This window comes from Pelophylax lessonae, assembly GCF_965119305.1.
Source record: "Pelophylax lessonae genome assembly, chromosome: 11".
Taxonomy (NCBI): domain Eukaryota; kingdom Metazoa; phylum Chordata; class Amphibia; order Anura; family Ranidae; genus Pelophylax; species Pelophylax lessonae.
In genome coordinates this window covers 16,561,946-16,585,366 of record NC_138778.1, presented here as the reverse complement: position 1 = coordinate 16,585,366, position 23,421 = coordinate 16,561,946, and the positions used below count along the sequence as shown (strand labels likewise).

Here is a 23,421-nt window from a genome sequence, read left to right as displayed (position 1 = left end):
CTCCGGTCATCCACTCATCATGTGAGCCCGGCTCCCAGTGCTGCCCAATTAAATCTCCTACACTTAACCCCTTCCTTCCCGGCACTTGTTTTATTCCCCCGAATCCCCGTATATTTCGGACGAACCCACAGGCGTCTCAAATGCAAAGAGCAATTGTAATGTGCAATCAGATTTCACTGTTCATCATTTTCCTGCAATTATATGTCTACTGATAGTATACAGGGGGGTAATTATACTTTACAGAGTGCTGATTGGCGAGCTGTCACTAGGGGGTGCTGCAGGAATACATGTACTATAGTAAATACTAAGGCCTCATTCACACCATGTCCATTGAGCTGCACTGATTTATATTGATCAATGCAAGGTCGATTGTTCTCTGTTCGCCCTGTTCACACCATACAGGTAAGTTGCGGTATGTTGGATAAAAATGCAACATGCAACAACGCGGCAGTGTGTCTGTCGCAAAGCACTGCTGTGTACAGAGTTGCACAAAAAGTTTGTCATCTTTCAATAAAGTAAAAAAATAAATAAAAAATTAAACATTGCAATGTGTTACAACACGTCACAGTGCAGGTGTACAACACACACCAGGGGGCGCTCATTATACACAACACACACCAGGGGACGCTCATTATACACAACATACACCAGGGGGCGCTCATCATACACAAGACACACCAGGGGGCGCTCATCATACACAACATACACCAGCGGGCGCTCATCATACACAACACACACCAGGGGGCGCTCATCAGACACAACACACACCAGGGGGCGCTCATCATACACAACACACACCAGGGGGCGCTCATTATACACAACACACACCAGGGGGCGCTCATCATACACAACACACACCAGGGGGCACTCATTATACACAACATACACCAGCGGGCGCTCATCATACACAGCACACACCAGGGGGCGCTCATCATACACAACACACACCAGGGGGCGCTCATCATACACAACACACACCAGGGGGCGCTCATCATACACAACACACACCAGCGGGCGCTCATCATACACAACACACACCAGGGGGCGCTCATCATACACAACACACACCAGGGGGCGCTCATCATACACAAGACACACCAGGGGGGCACCCATCATACAAAACACACACCAGGGGGCGCTCATCATACACAACACACACCAGGGGGCACTCATTATACACAGCACACACCAGGGGGCGCTCATCATACACAAGACACACCAGGGGGCACTCATTATACACAACACACACCAGGGGGCGCTCATCATACACAAGACACACCAGGGGGCGCTCATCATACACAACACACACCAGGGGGCGCTCATCATACACAAGACACACCAGGGGGCGCTCATCATACACAACACACACCAGCGGGCGCTCATCATACACAACACACACCAGGGGGCGCTCATCATACACAACACACACCAGGGGGTGCTCATCATACACAACACACACCAGGGGGCGCTCATCATACCCAACATACGCCAGGGGGGCGCTCATCATACACAACACACACCAGGGGGCGCTCATCATACACAACATACACCAGGGGACGCTCATCATACACAACACACACCAGCGGGCGATCATCATACACAACACACACCAGGGGGCGCTTATCATACACAACACACACCAGCGGGCGCTCATCATACACAACACACACCAGGGGGCGCTCATCATACTCAACATACACCAGGGGGCGCTCATCATACACAACACACACCAGGGGGCGCTCATCATACTCAACATACACCAGGGGGCGCTCATCATACACAACACACACCAGCGGGCGCTCATCATACACAACATACACCAGGGGGCGCTCATCATACACAACACACACCAGGGTGCGCTCATCATACACAACAGACACCAGGGGGCGCTCATAATACACAACATACACCAGCGGGCGCTCATCATACACAACACACACCAGGGGGCGCTCATCATTCACAACATACACCAGCGGGCGCTCATCACACACAACATACACCAGCGGGCGCTCATCATTCACAACATACACCAGCGGGCGCTCATCATACACAACATACACCAGGGGGCGCTCATCATACACAACACATACCAGCGGGCGCTCATCATACGCAACACACACCAGGGGGCGCTCATCATACACAACATACAGTGCACCTGGAAAGTATTCACAGCGCTTCACTTTTTCCACATTTTGTTATGTTGCAGCCTTATTCCAAAATGGATTCAATTCATTATTTTCTTCAAAATTCTACAAACAATTCCCCATAATGACAACGTGAAAGAAGTTTGTTTGAAATCTTTGCAAATTTATTAAAAATAAAAAATGAAAAAATTCCCATGTACAGAAGTATTCACAGCCTTTGCCATGACACTCAAAATTAAGCTCAGCTGCATTCTGTTTCCACTGATCATCCTTAAAATGTTTCTACAACTTGTTTGGAGTCCACCTGTCAATTCAGTTGATTGGACATGATTTGGAAAGGCGCACACCTGTCTATATAAGATCCCACAGTTATCAGTGCATGTCAGAGCACAAACCAAGCCGTGAAGTCCAAGGAATTGTCTGTAGAGAGACCTCAGAGACAGGATTGTATGGAGGCACAGATCTGGGGAAGGGTACAGAAAAATGTCTGCAGCATTGAAGGTCCCAATGAGCACAGTGACCTCCATCAGCTGTAAATGGAAAAAGTTTGGAACCACCAGGACTCTTCCTAGAGTGGCCACCCGGCCAAACTGAGCGATCGGGGGAGAAAGACCTTAGTCAGGGAGGTGTCCAAGAACCCGATGGTCACTCTGACAGAGCTCCAGCGTTTCTCTGTGGAGAGAGGAGAACCTTCCAGAAGAACACCCATCTCTGCAGCACTCCACCAATCAGGCCTGTATGGTAGAGTGGTCAGACGGAAGCCACTCCTCAGTAAAAGGCACATGACAGCCTGCCTGGAGTTTGCCAAAAGGCACCTGAAGGACTCTCAGACCATGAGAAACAAAATTCTCTGATCTAATGAAACAAAGATTGAACTCTTTGGCCTGAACGGCAAGCGTCATGTCTGGAGGAAACCAGGCACCGCTCATCACCTGGCCAATACCATCCCTACAGTGAAGCATGGTGGTGGCAGCATCATGCTGTGGGGATGCTTTTTAGTGGCACGAACTGGGAGACTAGTCAGGAACGAGGGAAAGATGAATGCAGCAATGTACAGAGACATCCTTGATGAAAACCTGCTCCAGAGCGCTCTGGACCTCAGACTGGGACGAAGGTTCATCTTCCAACAGGACAACGACCCTAAGCACACAGCCAAGATAACAAAGGAGTGACTACGGGAAAACTCTGTGAATGTCCTTGAGTGGCCCAGCCGGAGCCCAGACTTGAACCCGATTGAACATCTCTGGAGAGATCTGAATATGGCTGTGCACCTACACTTCCCAACCAACCTGATGGAGCTTGAGAGGTCCTGCAATGAAGAATGGGAGAAACTGTCCAAAAATAGGTGTGCCAAGCTTGTAGCATCATACTCAGAAAGACTTGAGGCTGTAATTGGTGCCAAAGGTGCTTCAACAAAGTACATGGGATTTTTACCTTTTTTATTTTTAATAAATTTGCAAAGATTTCAAACAAACTTCTTTCACGTTGTCATTATGGGGAATTGTTTGTAAGATTTTGAGGAAAATAATGAATTGAATCTATTTTGGAATATGGCTGTAACATAACAAAATGTGGAAAAAGTGAAGTGCAGTGAATACTTTCCGGATGCACTGTACGGCATGGCTCCAAGGTCAAAAGAAGTATATTTTTCACTTAATCAAAAGAACCTGTGCTCAAAATTGTAATGCCCAACTCTTGTCAAATTTTTTAAATGATTTAATATTGGACTTCAGGAAAGGCAAGAAAATTAGAAATCAGCTTTTGGAGCAATATTCACCCTCAGTTTCAAGACCTGTTCCCTGCAATAACAATTTCTTGCCACAAGATGTCCTCAGTCTTCCAGCTAAAATGACACCCTTTGTCAGTCAACCTGATAAAAAATGAGGATTTATCATAAATGCAGAGTGTCATGGCCCTGCCCCCCCTCCCCCTCCCTCAAAGCATCTCCACAGCACCCTTTATTCATAGTGTGTGACATAAAAGTGGTTGAAAACCCCATTCATGTAATTTGATTACATTTCCGCATTATAACGGGACTGCAATATTGCGGTGGACATTCTGACACTAACTGACACTTTTCCCACTTTCTGGGACTCAGTGACACTAATACAGGAAGGAGTGCATACGCATCGCCACTGTGATTACACACAGCGAGAGCCGATTGACGAGTACTGCGGACTCTATGTCCTCCGACACCCCCCGATCATCAGGCAGATCGTCGTTCTGATCAGAAAGAACGGATAGGGAATAAATTCTATCTCTTCCCCTAGTAAAAGCACCTCCCACAGTATAGTAAAATACTGGCTAGGCACACAGTTAACCCTTTGATTGCCCCTGAGATTAACGCCTTCCCAGCCAGTGTCATTAGTACAGTGACTGCATATTTTTTTAGCACTGATCACTGTATTAGTGTCACTGGGTCCCAAAAAGCGTCAAAAGTGTCAGTTAGTGTCAAAATGTCGACCGCAATATCGCGGTCCCACTATAAGTCGCTGATCACCGCCATTATTAGTAAAAAAATAAAATTAAAATAAATAAAGCTATCCCATAGTTTGTAGACGCTATAACTTTTGTGCAAACCATTTATTATGCATTTATTGGGATTTTTTATCAAAAATATGCAGCAGAATATATATTTTCTTAATTGATGAATAAATTTAATTTTTTTTTTCTATTTTTTATTGGATATGTTTTAAAGCAGAAAGTAAAAAATATATTTTTTTTTTTTTCAAAAAGTCTTTTTTTGTTTATAGCGCAAAAAATAAAAAAACGCAGAGGTGATCACCACCAAAATAAATAAATAAAATAAATAATATTATACTATTAAATATATATCTATTATATATATTTATAATATTATAATATAATATTATATTATAATAATATATTATATTATAATAATATATTATATTATAATATTATAATATAATTATAATATATATATTAAATATAATAATAAAATTATAAAATAAATAAAACAAAAAAAATAAATACCACCAAAATAAAGCTCTATTTGTGCGAAGAAATGACATAAACTTTTTTTGGGTACAGTGTCGCACAACTGCACAGATGTCAATTAAAGTAACACAGTGCTGTATTGCCAAAAAATGGCCTGGTCATTAAGCGGGGTAAATCTTCCATAGGTCAAATTGTTAATAGGCTGCCGATCACATAGCAGTGTAAAGTTGACGAGCAGCAGGACATTTTTAATGAGCAAGGCCAAGCCCAAATTTACTAGAGACAAAAACCACAGGCTGGGTCTTTTCTACAAGAATTAAGGTACTGCCGAGGATTCAGCAGGATAAAATTTGCCAACTGCAGGATAGTTTTATTCAGGGATAAGAGGCCTAAAAAGTGTATGCCTAACTTTTATTTTATCTATGGGTATAGGGGGGTGCAGTGAAAATGAGCAGCTAATAGTGACCATTGACCCCAAATTATCTGCCAAATAAAATGATAGACAAAAAATCTCCCAATAATTAGAAAACAAAGCAGCACAAAGAGCTAGCAATCAGAATTAAAGTACAGCTTCCTAACTGATTGTAATCTCTTCCTGTGCGTTTTGTCAGCTTTTCTTATAGCAGCTTCCAATACACTCACAATATGGTTACTCTGTGCCCCCCACACCCGGTTTTCTTTTAAAGTTAGGCTTATCCATAAGCATCCTTATTGGCCCTTATAGGCCTGCTGACCATATTTCAAAGGGCATGCAGGGCATTATCACTTAAATTTGCTGGGGACGACAACTCTCTAACCCGGAAAATAGACATGTGCATGATGAAAAATTTGTTTTATTTCATTTAGACTCATTGTTCGAATTATTTAGTTTGAATAATTATTTTGTTTCTGTAAATTTGGTTGATTCATTCAATTCATATTCGGGATTCGTATTCGGAATTCATATTTGGATTTCATATTCAGAATTTGTTCTATGTATTTTTCTAATTTTCTTCAAATTTACTAATTTTTTTTTTCTCGATTCGAATTTGGCAGCTGAGTAACCAAACATCTGATTGTTATTTATACACATTGATCTTGTTTGTATTAACCACTTAAGCCCCGGAAGATTTTACCCCCATTCCGACCAGGGGGTATTTTGCGATTCGGCACTGCGTGACTTTAACGGACAATTGCGCGGTCGTGCGACGCTGTACCTAAACGAATTTGGCGTCCTTTTTTTCCCACAAACAGAGCTTTCTTTTGGTGGTATTTGATCACCTGTGCGATTTTTTGATCACGCGCTATAAACAAAAAAAGAGCGTCAATTTTGCAAAAATAACAATATTTTTCACATTTTTTATATGAAATTCCCCCCCAAAAAAATGTAAAAATCTAAATTTTTTAACATTTTCGGCCAATTTGTTTTATGCTACCTAAGTTTGGTAAAAAAAATCGCAAAAAGCGTATTTTGATTGGTTTGCGCAAAAGTTATCGCGTTTACTAACAAAGGGAAAGATTTTTGTCATTTTTGTTGTTTTTTTTTTTAACGCGTAATGGCGGCGATCTGCGATTTTTTTTGCGGTACTGCGACATTGCGGCGGACAGATCGGACCCTTGACTGACATTTGTGACACTTTTGGGGTTACCAGTGACATTTCTACAGTAATCAGTGCTATACATATGCACTGTTACTGTAAAAATACACTGGTAGTGAAGGGGTTAACTTTATTTGGGAGGGAGGGGCTGTGTGTGTCCCTAGGGGCGTGCTTTCTACTGTGATTGGCTGTGGCTTCAGCTGTAAGGACACTGATCAACGGATCTACATAGTAGATCCATGTGATCAGTGTCTTTGCAGCGAGGAGAATGACAGGCAGCTTGTTTACACAAGCTGCCTGACATTCTCCCTCTCCCCCGCCGATCGCCGAGTGGCCGGCGGACATCGGGTCCGCTGGTCACACGCGCGGGGGGGTCCATGACCACGTGGGAGCGGGAGCGCGCCTCCGGGGGCGCGCGCTCGCTCCCTAGACTCTCACAAGCAAGCAACGTAGCCCTACGTTAGTTTGCCTGTGAGGGGCTGACCGCCGACGTAGATAGTCGTGCGGCGGTCGGCAAGTGGTTAATAGAATCTTTATTTAAAATATGTGAAGTGTTGTAATTAATAAAAGTAGTATCTTACTTTCAGCATTTTACCATGTACAATACTGTGCAGAAATTTTAGCCAGCTAAGAAAAAAATGATGTCAGGTGCAAATGTTTTTATATATTTATATTTTACTGGTTTATTTTTATCAATTTTACACTTGCAAAGTGAACAAACAAAACAAAAATATTCATCAAATGATTACAATGACTCTTTAACCTCCCTGGCGGTATTCCCGAGTGTGGCTCGGGGTTAATTTTCAGTACCAAAAGTGGTAACCCCGAGCCACACTCGGGATTACCCCAGACTCACACTCACCTTCCTTGCGATTCCCCGCCATCCTCCCCCGCCGTCCTCACACTCTCTCCCCGCTCTGTGCTCGGCTGATGCCGGCACCTGTCTTCCGGTTCCCTTTCCTGCGAGCGTTGTGACGCAGGGGGGTGGAACCGGCGGCAATTTCAAAAATGTAAATACACCAAATGAGATGATACAAAGCTGTGATCCTAACGGATTACACTGGATCATCCCATTTCACCACAGGATTTCACCTGGTGACTTTTCCAGTGCCCTGCCTGTGCTTTTCCAGTTCTTGGAGCCTGGAAAATAGAGAACGACCATTTTGTAGCAATCGTGTACCTAAAAAATAATATTTTTGTTATTATTAATAATATTATTTTGGTATTATTATTTTTTTTATTATTATATTTTGTAGCAGTTATGTATAGGGAAAAAAATATTAATTGTATGATCTTAAACACTACAAAATATAATAATAATACATTTTAGATACATAATTGCTAAAACAAAAATATCAATAATCAATTTTACTTATGAATCACATAACTCCAGCCCATATATTTTCTTCTTATTTTTGATGATGAAGGATTTTCCTGTCCCAGTGTCCACAGCCAGCAATTTAAACATCCTGCCTTTATTGGTGAATTCAGACACAGCCAAGAAAGTGGCATTTTCAGAACAAGCCCAGGAACAGGCGCTCTCATCTCCTCCTCCAGCGGCACTGCAGTACCACATGTGATCGGCAGGAGGCGATGGTCGGCGCTGCCTCTCTCTGGCAGGAGGCGGAACCTTGCAGCCCCGGAACCCTTGCACTCAGTCCCATAGCCGCCGGAGGGAGATCGTGGATACACCGCGGTGTAGGACCGGCCGGTGGAGACGTCAGAGGCCGGGAATCCCCGGAGATCGGAGCGGGCGGTGGGCGGAAAGGCCGGGGGAAGGATGGCGGAGAGTATTGTGAGTATTGGTGGTGGTGGGGAAGGAAGGGGGAGGGGTCGGGCCTACAGTCTGTGGGTTTCCCTGTGTCATGGTGTCCTGTCCTACTGAGGGGGCCGCTGTCACCGCCTGTCCGGGTGTGCTGGAGCCAGGGGGGAGGGGTGGCTGGTCCCTGGGGGGGTCCTGGAGATCAATGATCTATAGACAGGTCCCAGCTGGGCCCCAAGAGGGGGGTGAGAACTACAACTCCCAGCAAACTCTGCCCCCCCTCCTCATAGTCTGATCAGAGAGCATGCTGGGAGTTGTAGTCCCTCCTCAGTGAGAGCTTTGCTGGGGCCAATCACTGACTGACAGAACTTCTGGTGTACCCGGGGGACAGGATTCTGTGTGACACACTGGGGGGGGGACAATGTACCCGGGGGAGAGGATTCTGTGCGACACACTGGGGGGGGGGAACAATGTACCCGGGGGACAGGATTCTGTGTGACACACTGGGGGTACAATGTACCCGGGGGACAGGATTCTGTGTGACACACTGGGGGTACAATGTACCCGGGGGACAGGATTCTGTGTGACACACTAAGGGGGCAATGTACCCAGGGGACAAGATTCTGTGTGACACACTGGGGGGGGGGGGCAATGTACCCGGGGGACAGGATTCTGTGTGACACACTGGGGGGGGGGCAATGTACCCGGGGGACAGGATTCTGTGTGACACACTGGGGGGGACAATGTACCCAGGGGACAGGATTCTGTGTGACACACTGGGGGTACAATGTACCCGGGGGACAGGATTCTGTGTGACACACTAAGGGGGCAATGTACCCAGGGGACAAGATTCTGTGTGACACACTGGGGGGGGCAATGTACCCGGGGGACAGGATTCTGTGTGACACACTGAGGGGGCAATGTACCCAGGGGACAAGATTCTGTGTGATACACTGGGGGGGGGGGGGGCAATGTACCCGGGGGACAGGATTCTGTGTGACACACTGGGGGGGGGGGCAATGTACCCGGGGGACAGGATTCTGTGTGACACACTGGGGGGGACAATGTACCCAGGGGACAGGATTCTGTGTGACACACTGGGGGTACAATGTACCCGGGGGACAGGATTCTGTGTGACACACTAAGGGGGCAATGTACCCAGGGGACAAGATTCTGTGTGACACACTGGGGGGGGGGGCAATGTACCCGGGGGACAGGATTCTGTGTGACACACTGAGGGGGCAATGTACCCGGGGGACAGGATTCTGTGTGACACACTGAGGGGGCAATGTACCTGGGGGACAGGATTCTGTGTGACACACTAAGGGGGCAATGTACCCAGGGGACGGGATTCTGTGTGACACACTGGGGGGGGGGGACAATGTACCCGGGAGACAGGATTCTGTGTGACACACTGAGGGGGCAATGTACCCAGGGGATGGGATTCTGTGTGACACACTGGGGGGGGGGACAATGTACCCGAGGGACAGGTGGGGGGGGGGGGGACAATGTTACTGGGGATGCGATTCTGTGTGACACACGGGAACAGTGTACCTGGGGGATGGGATTCTGTGTGACACACAAGAAGACAATGTACCCAGGGGACGGGATGACACATACCAGAAGAATAATGTACCTGGGGGGCAACATTCTGGGTGACACACTAGGGGGACAATGTACCCGGGGGATGGGATTCTGTGTGACACATGGGGTAGATAATGCACCTGGGGGGCAACATTCTGTGTGACACACAGGAAGGATAATGTATCTGGGGGACAGTATTCTGTGTGACACACGGGGGGGGGGCAGGATTCTGTGTCACACACAGGAATAATAATGTATCTGGGGGACAGTATTCTGTGTGACACACTTGAGGGGGGCAGGATAATGTGTGACACACAGGAAAGATAATGTACATGGGGACACGATTCTGGTGTGACACACTGAGGGGGATGGGATACTGTGTGACACATAGGAAGCATAATGTACCTGGAGGACAGTATTCTGTGTGACACACTGGGTGGGACAATGTACCCGGGGGACTGGATTCTGTGTGACACACTGGGTGGGACAATGTACCGGGGGACTGGATTCTGTGTGACACACTGGGGGGACAATGTACCCGGGGGACAGGATTCTGTGTGACACACTGGGGGGGGGGGGACAATGTACCCGGGGGACAGGATTCTGTGTAACACACTGGGGGGGGACAATGTACCCGGGGGGACAGGATTCTGTGTAACACACTGGGGGGGGGGACAATGTACCCGGGGGACAGTATTCTGTGTGACACATGGGGGGACAATGTACCCGGGGGACAGTATTCTGTGTGACACATGGGGGGACAATGTACCCGGGGGACGGGATTCTGTGTAACACACTGGGGGGGGACAATGTACCCGGGGGGACAGGATTCTGTGTAACACACTGGGGGGGGACAATGTACCCGGGGGACAGTATTCTGTGTGACACATGGGGGGACAATGTATCCGGGGGACAGTATTCTGTGTAACACACTTGGGGGGGGACAATGTACCCGGGGGACAGGATTCTGTGTGACGCACTGGGGGGACAATGTACCCGGGGGACATGATTCTGTGTGACACACTGGGGGGACATGTACCTGGGGGACAGGATTCTGTGTGACATACTGGGGGAACAATGTACCCGGGAGACAGGATTCTGTGTGACACACAGGGTGGACAATGTACCCGAGGGACAGGATTCTGCGTGACACACAGGGTGGACAATGTACCCGGGGGACAGGATTCTGCGTGACACACAGGGTGGACAGGATGTGGAGGTGATGAATATATAATTTTATTGTTTATGATGTATTTGTAATATTTCCTGTCTCCTCCCCCGCAGACAATCCGCATTCAGTCTCCGGAAGGAGTAAAACGCATCACTGCAAGCAAACGTGACACTGCGGCGACACTTCTTATAAAGGTGAGTCCTGTTCTATGGGCGGGACTGAGGATCGTGGTAACACCGCCCCCCTCCCTCCTCCCCCTCCATAGGTGTGCTGTCTCCCATAGTGACTGGTCAGTATGGTGTCATTCCATGCTGGCAGTGCTGGTCAGACAATGAAAGGGAGAATCGGATTTATACTGTGAGCAGCACAGAGGGTCCAACATTGATCCGACTGGAGATAGACACAAAGTAACATTGTTTATAAACATTGATCAGACAGGAGATAGAGAGACACAAAGTAACATTGTTTATAAACATTGATCAGATGGGAGATAGAGAGACACAAAGTAACATTGTTTATAAACATTGATCAGACAGGAGATAGAGATACAAAGTAACATTGTCTATAAGGCTAGAAGAAGATCTATGGATACATTACACTTCACCTCTAAGTGGATAGAAATCTCTTTAAGAGGAAAGCAGCCTGTGACCCCTGGTGACCCCTCACTAATGGGTGGAGAATACAATCCCCCCTCCCCCCCCCCACACCTAGATGTCAGCCGTGTCACTGCTACAATCCCCATAAAATGACCGATAATCCTCCTAATCCTCCCAAATACTGAAAGTGGTGACCAGAACTTTCCTCCATAAGCCTGGAAGGTTTCATTTATTTATTTTTTTTATCTCTTGAACATGTTTAGCTCATTTTTTTTATATTTATTTATTTATATATATATATATATAAAGAATAAAGTGTTTTTTTTTTTTAGTTATTTTCTGAGTTTTTTTCTTTGATTTTTTTTTCTTTTTTTCTACAATTGTTTTAGTACTTTTTACCCTGTTCTTTTTCGGCCCCATTCACACTAGTGCGACTTGTCCCGCGATTTTGGACCGCAAAATCGCATGACAAGTCGTTTCCCATTATTTTCAATGAGCCCCATTCATATTAGTGCGTTTTGAAGTCGCACCGACTTCAAAGTAGTTCCTGCACTACTTTTCCATGATTTTAATGCGTTTTGAGGCATATAGACTTGCCATTGCTCTCAAAATCGCGGCAAAATCGCGGCAAAAATCGCGCCGCGAAATCGCGGCAAAATCGCGGTAAAATTGCGTCGCATTAGTGTGAAAGGGGCCTTACAGAGTGTTTTTACTTACTTTCTGTGTTTTTTCTTAATTTTTGTTCAACATTTTTTTAGTCCCTTACCCTGAAAGTTTTTTTTTTTTTTTTCATATATTTCACAGCTAATGCTTTTTATTTTTTTTATTTTTTTTAATATACAGAAATAATAGAGTATCTTTTTGTCTTGGTTTTTTTTTTTCTTTGTTGCTTTAGCAGAATGTTTTTTTAGTTATTTTCTGAGTTTTTTTTCAATTTTTTTTAGTCCTTTTTACCCTGAAAGTTTTTTTTTCATGAATAATGTTTTTTTTTTTTTTTTAAATATACAGAAATAATAGAGTATCTTTTTGCTTTGTTCTGTTTTTTTTCTTTTGTTTTTGCAGTGTTTTTTTAGTTATTTTCTGAGTTTTTTCTTGGATATTTTTTTTTCTAAATTTTTGTAGTCTTTTTTTACCCTGAAAGTTTTTTTTTCATGAATAATGTTTTTTTTTTTTTTTTTTTAAATATACAGAAATAATAGAGTATCTTTTTGTTTTGTTTTTTGCAGAGTGTTTTTTTACGTATTTTCTGAGTTGTTTCTTATATTTTTTTCTACAATTGTTTTAGTCCTTTTTATCCTGAAAGGTTTTTTTTTTTTTTTTTTTCATGAATGTGTTTCACAGCTTATGCTTTTTTTTTAACATACAGAAATAATAGAGTATCTTCTTGTTTTGTTTTTTTTTTTGCAGTGTTTTTTTAGTTATTTTCTGACTTTTTCTTAGATATTTTTTTTCAAACATTTTTTTAGTCCTTTTTACCCTGAAAGTTTTAGATTTCTTTTCATTAACATATTCCACAGATGTTTTTTTTGTTACATATACAGAAATAATAGAGTATCTTTTTGTTTTGTTATTTAAAAAATGTTTAGTCCTTTTTACCCTGAAAGGTGTTTTTTTTTTTTTTTTTTTTTCATGAACATATTTCACAGCTAATGTTTTTTTTTTTTTTAATATACAGAAATAAGAGTATCTTTTTGTTTTTTTGCAGAGTTTTAGTTCTGAGTTTTTTTTTTTTTTTTTTCTACAAATTTTTTTAAGTCCTTTTTTACCCTGAAAGTTTTTTTTTTTTTTTCATGAACAGAAAGAATAGAGTATCTTTTTGTTTTTTTGGCAGTGTCTTTTTAGTTCTTTTCCACAGATTTTTTTGAGTTTTTGTTAGGCTTTTTTTTTTCTAGAATTTGTTTTTTTAATTCTAGGAATTATTTTCAGAATTTTTTTTTTATACATAGAAAGACAGAAAGTGTGTTTCCTTTTACAGATTTTTTTTTTTTTTTTTTTTAAAGTTTGCATTAGATGCGCCTTTTACAAGGATTTCAGATTGTAGGAGACCTTGAGGTGTCCCCCGAGGCCGGGTTCCTGGACTGGGCTGAGTTTTCCGGCGATGTTAGAAAATCGAAGCTTGATGGAGTTTTTATTTCTTTGTCAATTTGCGTAGAGTAGGTCGCCGCCCATAAATCTTCAATAATGCAGAAGATACGGATCTGATGGGGGGGGGGGGGGGAGGGGAGGCCTGCAATGGAAAAACCATGGTTTGCTGCTGTACAGTGATCGTTAACCCTTTGTTGGAACACTGGTCTGTAAATTATTTTTCTGTTACCATAGAGACCCCGTGTGGGCGGGGCTTAACAGCGTCTGCGGGGCTTAACAGCGTCTTTTCTAATGTCTCAGTTCAAAATTAAACTCTATGGCCATAAAATTGAAAATAATAGAGTTGATGGCAGTTAGAAAGTGCCGGTGCTCAGAGTGTTAGTGTTCCCCGCCCCCCCCCAACACATCACATACGTTCCTATTGGCCCATCATTATGATGAGCTCCATCACTGACCAATAGGAAGGTGGGAGGCTCTCACAACTTTCAGAACTTTGCAGTTCGGGACAGAGTGGCATTTAGGACATCTAGGCGTCTGCACATTATACCTAAGGTTTCTTATTAAAGCTGAAATCGAATGTGCGCATGTAATATCTTCCCCCACTTCCTGCCATTTAGCATGCAATTAATCACTTTTGAGACGCAGGGACATCGCTGGACCAGTCTGCTGATCCTTGCTCTAAGTTTGTCGGAAGGGGCTGGAAGGCTCCTACAAACCTCACACCTCGGATTTTCTTTCAGGAGGAAAGAACTCATGTCCAGTATCCCTTTAGATGTGCATGCTTAAAGAACACATCTCCAGTATCCCTGTAGACATGCATGCCCCTCCCTTCTGGCCACAGAGTGCTGCAGACTTTAATTGCGCAGTCTGCTGATCAGTTGATTGAGCATGCACATATAAATGGATGCCAGGTATGGGCTTTTTCATGTAAAGCTCAGGAATAAAATGATTGATGGCAGATATGGTATCAGCCCACAGTGGGTGACAACAGCCAAAAGGTCAAAGGGGAAACATCACACTTTTTTTTTCTGTCTATAGTTATTTTTCAGCTATGTTGTTGTGTGACTTATGTCTTCTGAGTGACCTTTTGATGATTTGTGTTTCAGGTAGCAAAAGAATTTGGTTTTAGAAATAACGGCTTCTCCGTGTACCTGAACAGAAACCGGACAGGAGAAATATCAGCGAGTCCAAATAAGTCTCTTCACCTCCTGAAAATCAAGTAAGTCAAAAAATCTCCATTCTGGTCATTTTCAAAAATGTGTTTTTTTTTTTTTTTTTTAATTTTTTTTTTTTTTTTAAGCGACTTTTATTTAACCACTTCGCATCAGGGCCAATTCTGGCATTTCTCTCCTACATGTAAAAATCCTTATTTTTCTTTTAATTTTTCTTTTTTTTTAATAAAAAAAGAGGAAATTTATATATATATATATATATATATATATATATATATATATATATATATATATATATATATATATATAATTATATATAATATATAAACGATTGGAGGTTCTAAGACTCTAGACGCAGTGATGGCGAACCTTGGTACCCCAGATGTTTTGGAACTACATTTCCCATGATGCTCATGCAATTCTGGCATTTTTAATAAAATTTTGGTAAAAAAATCATTTTTTTTTATTATTTTATTTAATTTATTTTTTTTAATAAAAATAAATGAATAAAAATTACTACTTAAAAAAAAAAAAAAAAAATATATATATATATATATATATATATATATATATATATATATATATATATATATAATATATAACGATTGGAGGTTTTAAGACTCTTGACTCAGTGATGGCGAACCTTGGCACCCCAGATATTTTTGAACTACATTTCCCATGATGCCAATGCACTCTGCAGTGTAGTTGAGCTTCATGGAAAATGTAGTTCCAAAACATCCAGGGTGCCAAGGTTCACCATCACTGCTCTAGAGAATAAAATGGCGGTCATTGCAATGTTTTATGTCACACGATAGTTGCGCAGCAATTTTTCAAACGCAATTGTTTAAAAAAAATAAAATACACTTTAATGAATTTTGATGCAAAAAAACACCATATATATTCACATTCTGGTTGGTAAAGAATCAAAGATGATGTTACGCCGAGTAAATACCATATTTTTCGCCCTATAAGACGCATTTTTTCCCCCCAAAAAATGGGGGTAAATGTCCGTGCGTCTTATAGAGCGATTATTGATCAGGCCTCCCCAGTCCCCCCTCCATCTTCACCGCATCTGCCGCCATATTAGAATACTGGGCCGGACACTCGGCTCCTCTGTGGCGGAAGAGAGGAGGAGTTTGAGTCAGCGGTGCATCAGTGCCCGGCCAGCCTTTCAGTGAATGAGCAGGGCACGGCTCACGTCACAATGTGGGAGGAATGAGCGCTGGCGGCCCCGCTGCTGTGCTGTGTACGTGAGCTGCCTGGGCTGGACTGACTTTACTGCATCACACGAGGAATCCAAACCCCTGCAGAGCAAACTCATTTAAAGCGGTTGTAAACCCTATAAAAAAATAAATAAAAAATAAAAACCTGCAAGACAAAGGCATAATGAGCTAGTATGCATCGCATACTAGCCCATTATGTGTAACTTACCTTAGAACGAAGCCCCGACACGGACCCCCGGACATCGCTGCGGGCGCTGCCATGATCCCTCGTCGTCTCTTCCGGGTTCGGCGGCTCCGGCGCGCTGATTGGCCGGAAGAGACGGCTCCGGCGCGATGATTGGCCGGAGCCGCGATGACGTCACTCCCGCGCATGCTCCCGGCAACTTAATTGAAGGTCCCCCGGACCTTCAGAGCGCATGCGCCGCTCGCGCGAGCGGCTGCATGCACTGTAAATATCTCCTAAACCGTGCCGGTTTAGGAGATATTATTTGTACCTACAGGTAAGCCTTATTATAGGCTTACCTGTAGGTAAAAGTGTCAAAAAGCGGGATACTACCGCTTTAAAGTCTTAATGCGAGAAGAGTGGAAGAAATGGATGGCTGCTGGTAATCATGATCTGACACCGACTGGACGAATAAAGAGGCCCACTATCACTCAAGTTTGTGAATGGGTGAAAACATCATGGCACTCAGCGAAGGAGAAAATAGCTGTACAGTCATTCAAAAAATGTGGCATCAGCAATGCCTTCGATCAGGGGTGCAAACTCAATTTCACTGTGGGCCGCATCAGCATTAGTGTTTTCCTCAAAGGGCCGGTTGTATCTGTAAGACCAGCTACTTACAGTAGACACTTAGAAGTTTGCAGTGTACAGATTGCAGAGTTCACAAGTGGGCTACATACAGATTGCAGAGCTCACAAGTGTGCTACATACAGATTGCAGAGCTCACAAGTGTGCTACATACAGATTGCAGAGCTCACGAGTGTGCTACATACAGATTGCAGAGCTCACGAGTGTGCTACATACAGATTGCAGAGCTCACGAGTGTGCTACATACAGATTGCAGAGCTCACGAGTGTGCTACATACAGATTGCAGAGCTCACGAGTGTGCTACATACAGATTGCAGAGCTCACGAGTGTGCTACATACAGATTGCAGAGCTCACGAGTGTGCTACATACAGATTGCAGAGCTCACGAGTGTGCTACATACAGATTGCAGAGCTCACGAGTGTGCTACATACAGATTGCAGAGCTCACGAGTGTGCTACATACAGATTGCAGAGCTCACGAGTGTGCTGCATACAGATTGCAGAGCTCACGAGTGTGCTGCATACAGATTGCAGGGTTGAGGAGTGTAACAAACTTCTTTCCTGTTGTCATTATGGGAGATTATTTGTAGAATTTTGAGGGAAATAATGAATTGAATACATTTTGGAATAAGGCTGCAACATAGCAAAATGTGGAAACGGTGAAGCGCTGTGAATACTTTCTGGATGCACTGTATTTGAGGAGGGGGGCAGGGAGGGGCATGTCCCTGTTGGACCCCCTTCAATGCCACTGAGCCTGAAGACACAAAGCTGGTAACCCCCCCCCCCCCCGCGGCGCTGGAAGTTGGTAAGTAGGAGGAGGACTGGGCAGCCCTGCAGTGAAGATTTCTCCAGAACCCGTGGAACATTCTTCTATACAGGTAAGTGATGTGACTAAAGCCCACCTGAATTGGTTTTTAGGTGTTAACATCCCCTCCCCCCATTCTGGAAAGCCCTCAGATTACCAGACAGGGGAGCCTTGACTTTTGCACACTAAGCCCCACCCCTTCTATCCAGCGGTGCAATGTGTGAGGCTCTGCTGACCTCTAAGGCTTCTGCATTGGATTGCTAAAGTGTGCAGCTTAGCCAGATGTCAGAGCTGCCTGTATAGAATGGGGGGGGGGGGGGGTTTCTAGAATGACAGAGAAAGTGTTCTGGGATAATAGGGCAGCACAGGAGAAGTCCTGGCTGTGGTCAGGCTTTGTATTGAATCGCTCAGACAGAGGAGGATGTAAGCGATCTGCTAGGTGTCGGTTGCTGTTTGCGCTGAATAAATAATGAATCACCTTAGTGACGCGTGATCTGCATTCCCTGCTTTGTTTTTTTTTCTGTAGACATGGGGATATGCTGTTCCTCTACCCATCCGGCATCGCTGGACCCTCCTCTGAGGTCATGGATATGTCCGCAGGGACGCAGGCTGGACGACCGACAAGTGCGCCTCAAGTGGCGGAAGATGAAATTGACCAGTACCTGAACAAACAGGAAGGGAAGATCTACAGAAACCGAGACCCCCAGCTGTACGTACTCCATAGAAATAAACATAAAGTACACCGGTCATCTACCGATCCTTCACCAACAAGGTTTTATTACAGTAGACCTGTATACATGTGTTGGCATATGAAGTTGGCTCATAATCCTGCTTGGAAAAATAATTAAAGTAGTTTTCATCCCCCCCCCAATTTTTTTTTTTTTTTTTTTTAACCACTTTAGCTCTTAAAGGTTTACGCACCTTCAGGACCAGGCTATTTTTTGTGATACGGCACTGCGTTGCTTTAACTGATAATTGCGCAGTTGTGCGACTCTATACTCAAATAAAATTGATATCCCCACCCTCCCCCTTCCCCCCACAAATAAAGCTTTCTTTTGGTGGTATTTGGTCACCTCTGCAGTTTTTATTTTTTGCGTTACAACCGGTTCCCGCCCGCTGCCGATTTACTGCGGCAGTGCGGCCCTCCTGTGCAAAACGACGTTGGTCACGCGCCTGCAGCTAGGGGGCGAGCGCGGCGCGCTCCCGCCCCCCACTCGGCAACGGGGACTCCAATACACGGGGCAGGCGGCTCCAATTGCCTGACACCCACGATCGCTCCCCGCTGAGAGAGAAGATCGGTCAGATTTTGTAAACACAGCCGACCGTTTTTCTCCCTGGAATGATCACAGAGCTCATGTGATCCTTCTATATAGGATTACAGATCTCTGTGATCATTTCACAAGCCACCCCCCCCCCACAGTTAGAATCACTCCCCTAGGCTCACATTTAACCACTTGATCACCAACAGTGTTAACCCCTTCCCTGCCAGTGTCATTATTACAGTAACAGTGCATATGTATAGCACTGATTACTGTAGTAATGTCACCGGTCCCCCAAAAATGTCAGTCAGGGATTCGATCTGTCCGCCGCAATGTCGCAATCCCGCAACAAATCGCAGATCGCCGCCATTATTAGAAAAAAAAAAAAAAAGAACAATAAAAATGTAATAAAAACACAAAAAACAATCAGCGCAGACAGGTGATAAAAATATAAATATAAACTAAAAATTGAAATGCTTGCTGAACACCGACCCAGGACACAATGCGAATCCCAGTCAGAAATAGATACAAAAAAAGGGTGCAGCGCAAATCACATGCGACAAAGATAAATAACAATAGCAGCAACAATTGGAAAAATGGGTAAAGGAACTGTCCATAGGTATAGATAAAGTCCCAGAAGACCATTAAGGCACATAAATCCGCATAAGGTGCTGGAAAATGGGTAACACAGGAATCATTCAATAAAAATGTAATAAATCTTTCCCGTAGTTAGTAAACGCAATAACTTTTGCGCAAACCAATCAAAATACGCTTATTGCGATTTTTTTTTTTTTGATTTTATTTTTACCAAAAATATGTAGCAGAAAACAAATTGGCCTAAAATGTTAAAAAAAATGTATTTATTTTTTTATTTTTTTAGAATGTTAAATAGCAGAAAGTAAAAAAAAAAAAAAAAAAAAATATATATATATATATAATATATAATTTTTTTTTTTTTTTTTTTTTCAGAATTGTCGCTCTTTTTTTGTTTATAGCGCAAAAAATAAAAATCGCACAGGTGATCAAATACCACCAAAAGAAAGCTCTGTTTGTGGGGAAAGAAGGACACCAATTTTATTTGGGTACAGCGTCACACGACCGTGCAATTATCCGTTAAACTAATGCAGTGCAGAATCGCAAAATATGGCCTGGTCATTAAGACCCCGTTCACACTGGGGCGATCCGACTTGCCGGGGCGACCTCACAGGTCGCGGTGCGCAGCTCGCACCGCAACCTCGGAGAGGCCGGCACGGACTTCATAACATTGGAGTCAATGCAGGTCGCTCCAGGTCGCCCCAAAGAAGCTCCGGACCCTTTTTCTAAGTCGGAGCGACTTGTGTCGCTCCTATTAGACCGGGTCCACAGCTTCTCTATGGCAGGCCGCCTGACAGGTCGCCCCAGTGTGAACGGGGTCTGAGGGGGAAAACCTTCCGGTTCAGAAGTGGATAAACAAAAAGAGACCGACCATTTGGAAAAAAAAAAATACAATTTTCTTTTTTACTTTCTGCTATAAAAAAAAAAATGTAAAAAATCTTAATTTCTTCATCAGTTTAGGCCAATATGTATTCTGCTACACGTTTTTGTTGTCTATAAAGTGAAAATTCTCACGCCAAACTAACATATATAATTTAAAATAGGACTGCTTCTGCTTCAAACCCCTAGGGGTGAAAGACCATAAATAAATAAATTGCGGATTGCAATTAGCAACGCAAAATCGGATTGCAATTAGCAGCGCAAAATCCTTAAACAATATATATTACATAATATAACAATCCCAGTGCTGACAAAATTATAACCGTGACAAAGTGCTCAAGTGCAGTAAAAAAAAATGTATTTCTTAATAAATACATAAATAGATGAAGTGATTGAGGAATATATGAGGAAATGTGCAAATTCAGTCCAAATATATACAAATTTTATATCTAAAAGTATTTATGTGAAAAGTTCAGTCCAATTATATGTAAAAAAAAAAGTGCAAATACAGTCCAAAAGGAATGCAGCCAAAGTGTAGCGATGACTCGTTTTAGAATTCTAACCAGGTGAATACACTCCTCAGATGTGCAAAGTGCTATTTGTCCAAAAAAGTAGTGATGGTGACACCCTCTGTATTCTGCGGGGTTAGTTGCAAACTCACCAGATGTTGTTGACCTCTATTACTTTATGGCAAACGGAGATCAAAGCGCACTTATGAGATCCCCGTGATCTCTGGTCCAGCGATCTGTGCGTCTTCGTGGGAGAAGTTCCTGTATGCGGATCTCAGGGGACACAAATCACATAGAGAGACGGACTCCTCATGGTGTAGTATCCAAATAAAATTCCAGTTTATTTATAAAAAATGCCCCGTGAAGCATGGCAAATAACTATTCGCAGCTTTGATGTGATCAGACAAGACCCTCAGTCCCAAATCTTAAGCTCCTGTGTGGTTGCCCACACTCACCTCTGCACCTTTTTTGCGCTATAAACAAAAAAAACATTTTGGAAAAAAAAAATGGTCTTTTAATAGTTTGGCTGGAGTTCTTCCTCGTCGTCACCCTCTCCTAATTTTATATGTATGTTTTCCATTATAGGTGTCGGCATGGCCCTCTGGGAAAATGTGTGCACTGCGTCCCCTTGGAGGTAAGTGCTCTGAGCTAGGAGCCAGGTTTCATTGTGTTGTGTGTATGTACATGGCGGCCTCTGCTTAGCCTCCTGTGTATGTACATGGTGGTCTCTGCTTAGTCTCCTGTGTATGTACATGGCGGCCTCTGCTTAGCCTCCTGTGTATGTACATGGTGGTCTCTGCTTAGTCTCCTATGTATGTACATGGTGGTCTCTGCTTAGTCTCCTATGTATCTACATGGCGGTCTCTGCTTAGTCTCCCGTGTATGTACATGGCGGTCTCTGCTTAGTCTCCCGTGTATGTACATGGCGGTCTCTGCTTAGTCTCCTATGTATGTACATGGCGGTCTCTGCTTAGTCTCCCGTGTATGTACATGGCGGTCTCTGCTTAGTCTTCTGTGTATGTACATGGCGGTCTCTGCTTAGTCTCCTGTGTATGTACATGGCGGTCCCTGCTTAGCCTCCTGTGTATGTACATGGCGGTCTCTGCTTAGTCTCCTGTGTATGTACATGGCGGTCCCTGCTTAGCCTCCTGTGTATGTACATGGTGGTCTCTGCTTAGTCTCCTGTGTATGTACATGGCGGTCCCTGCTTAGCCTCCTGTGTATGTACATGGCGGTCTCTGCTTGGTCTCCTGTGTATGTACATGGCGGTCCCTGCTTAGCCTCCTGTGTATGTACATGGCGGTCTCTGCTTAGTCTCCTGTGTATGTACATGGTGGTCTCTGCTTAGTCTCCTATGTATGTACATGGCGGTCTCTGCTTAGTCTCCTATGTATGTACATGGCGGTCTCTGCTTAGTCTCCTATGTATGTACATGGCGGTCTCTGTACACAACGACCCCAAACACACCTCCAAGACAACCACTGCCTTGCTAAAGAAGCTGAGGGTAAAGGTGATGGACTGGCCTAGCATGTCTTCAGACCTAAACCCTATTGAACATCTGTGGGGCATCCACAAACGGAAGGAGGAGCGCAAGGTCTCTAACATCCACCAGCTCTGTGATGTCATCATGGAGAAGTGGAAGAGAACTCCAGTGGTAACCTATGAAGCTCTGGTGAACTCCATGCCCAAGAGGGTTAAGGCAGTGCTGGAAAATAATGGTGGCCACACAAAATATTGACACTTTGGACATTTTCACTTAGGGGTGTACTCAGTTTTGTTGCCAGCGGTTTAGACATTAATGGCTGTGTGTTGAGTTATTTTGAGGGGACAGCAAATTTACACTGTTATACAAGCTGTACACTCACTACTTTACATTGTAGCAAAGTGTCATTTCTTCAGTGTTGTCACATGAAAAGATAGAATAAAATATTTACAAAAATGTGAGGGGTGTACTCACTTTTGTGAGCTACTGTATCTGGCGGTTTTTGCTTAGCCTCCTGCTCTGAAACGTCTTCTAATGTCACCTTTCTGTCCTGCAGCCGTTCGATGAAGATTATCTGAACCATCTGGAGCCCCCAGTCAAACATATGTCCTTCCATGCTTACATCAGGAAGCTGACAGGAGGTGCTGACAAGTAAGTATCCCTCATGCAAGCGCGATGTGTGTTATGCCCGGCCGAGGCCGGTCGTCTCGTTTTCATGACCTGCACTGTCCTATCTTTTTATGTAACGCTAAAAGACGTTTAAAGCTGGACTCTGGGCTTGGTGCCCATTATGTATATCTACAGACCTGTG

At 43.8% G+C, this 23,421-nt stretch overlaps 1 protein-coding gene across 1 annotated transcript in view; it reads left to right on the top strand.

The window, feature by feature from the left end:
• Window positions 1-8,306: 8,306 nt before the first annotated feature.
• The window catches only part of NPLOC4 (NPL4 homolog, ubiquitin recognition factor), a 45,193-nt gene continuing 30,078 nt past the window's right edge, over window positions 8,307-23,421 (top strand). The window contains exons 1-6 of the mRNA XM_082272603.1: window positions 8,307-8,474; window positions 11,310-11,390; window positions 14,984-15,096; window positions 18,413-18,595; window positions 21,713-21,761; window positions 23,167-23,261. Of these exons, the coding sequence (XP_082128729.1) occupies window positions 8,460-8,474; window positions 11,310-11,390; window positions 14,984-15,096; window positions 18,413-18,595; window positions 21,713-21,761; window positions 23,167-23,261 (536 nt within the window). The 5' untranslated portion in view covers window positions 8,307-8,459. The remainder of the gene's footprint in view (window positions 8,475-11,309; window positions 11,391-14,983; window positions 15,097-18,412; window positions 18,596-21,712; window positions 21,762-23,166; window positions 23,262-23,421) is intronic.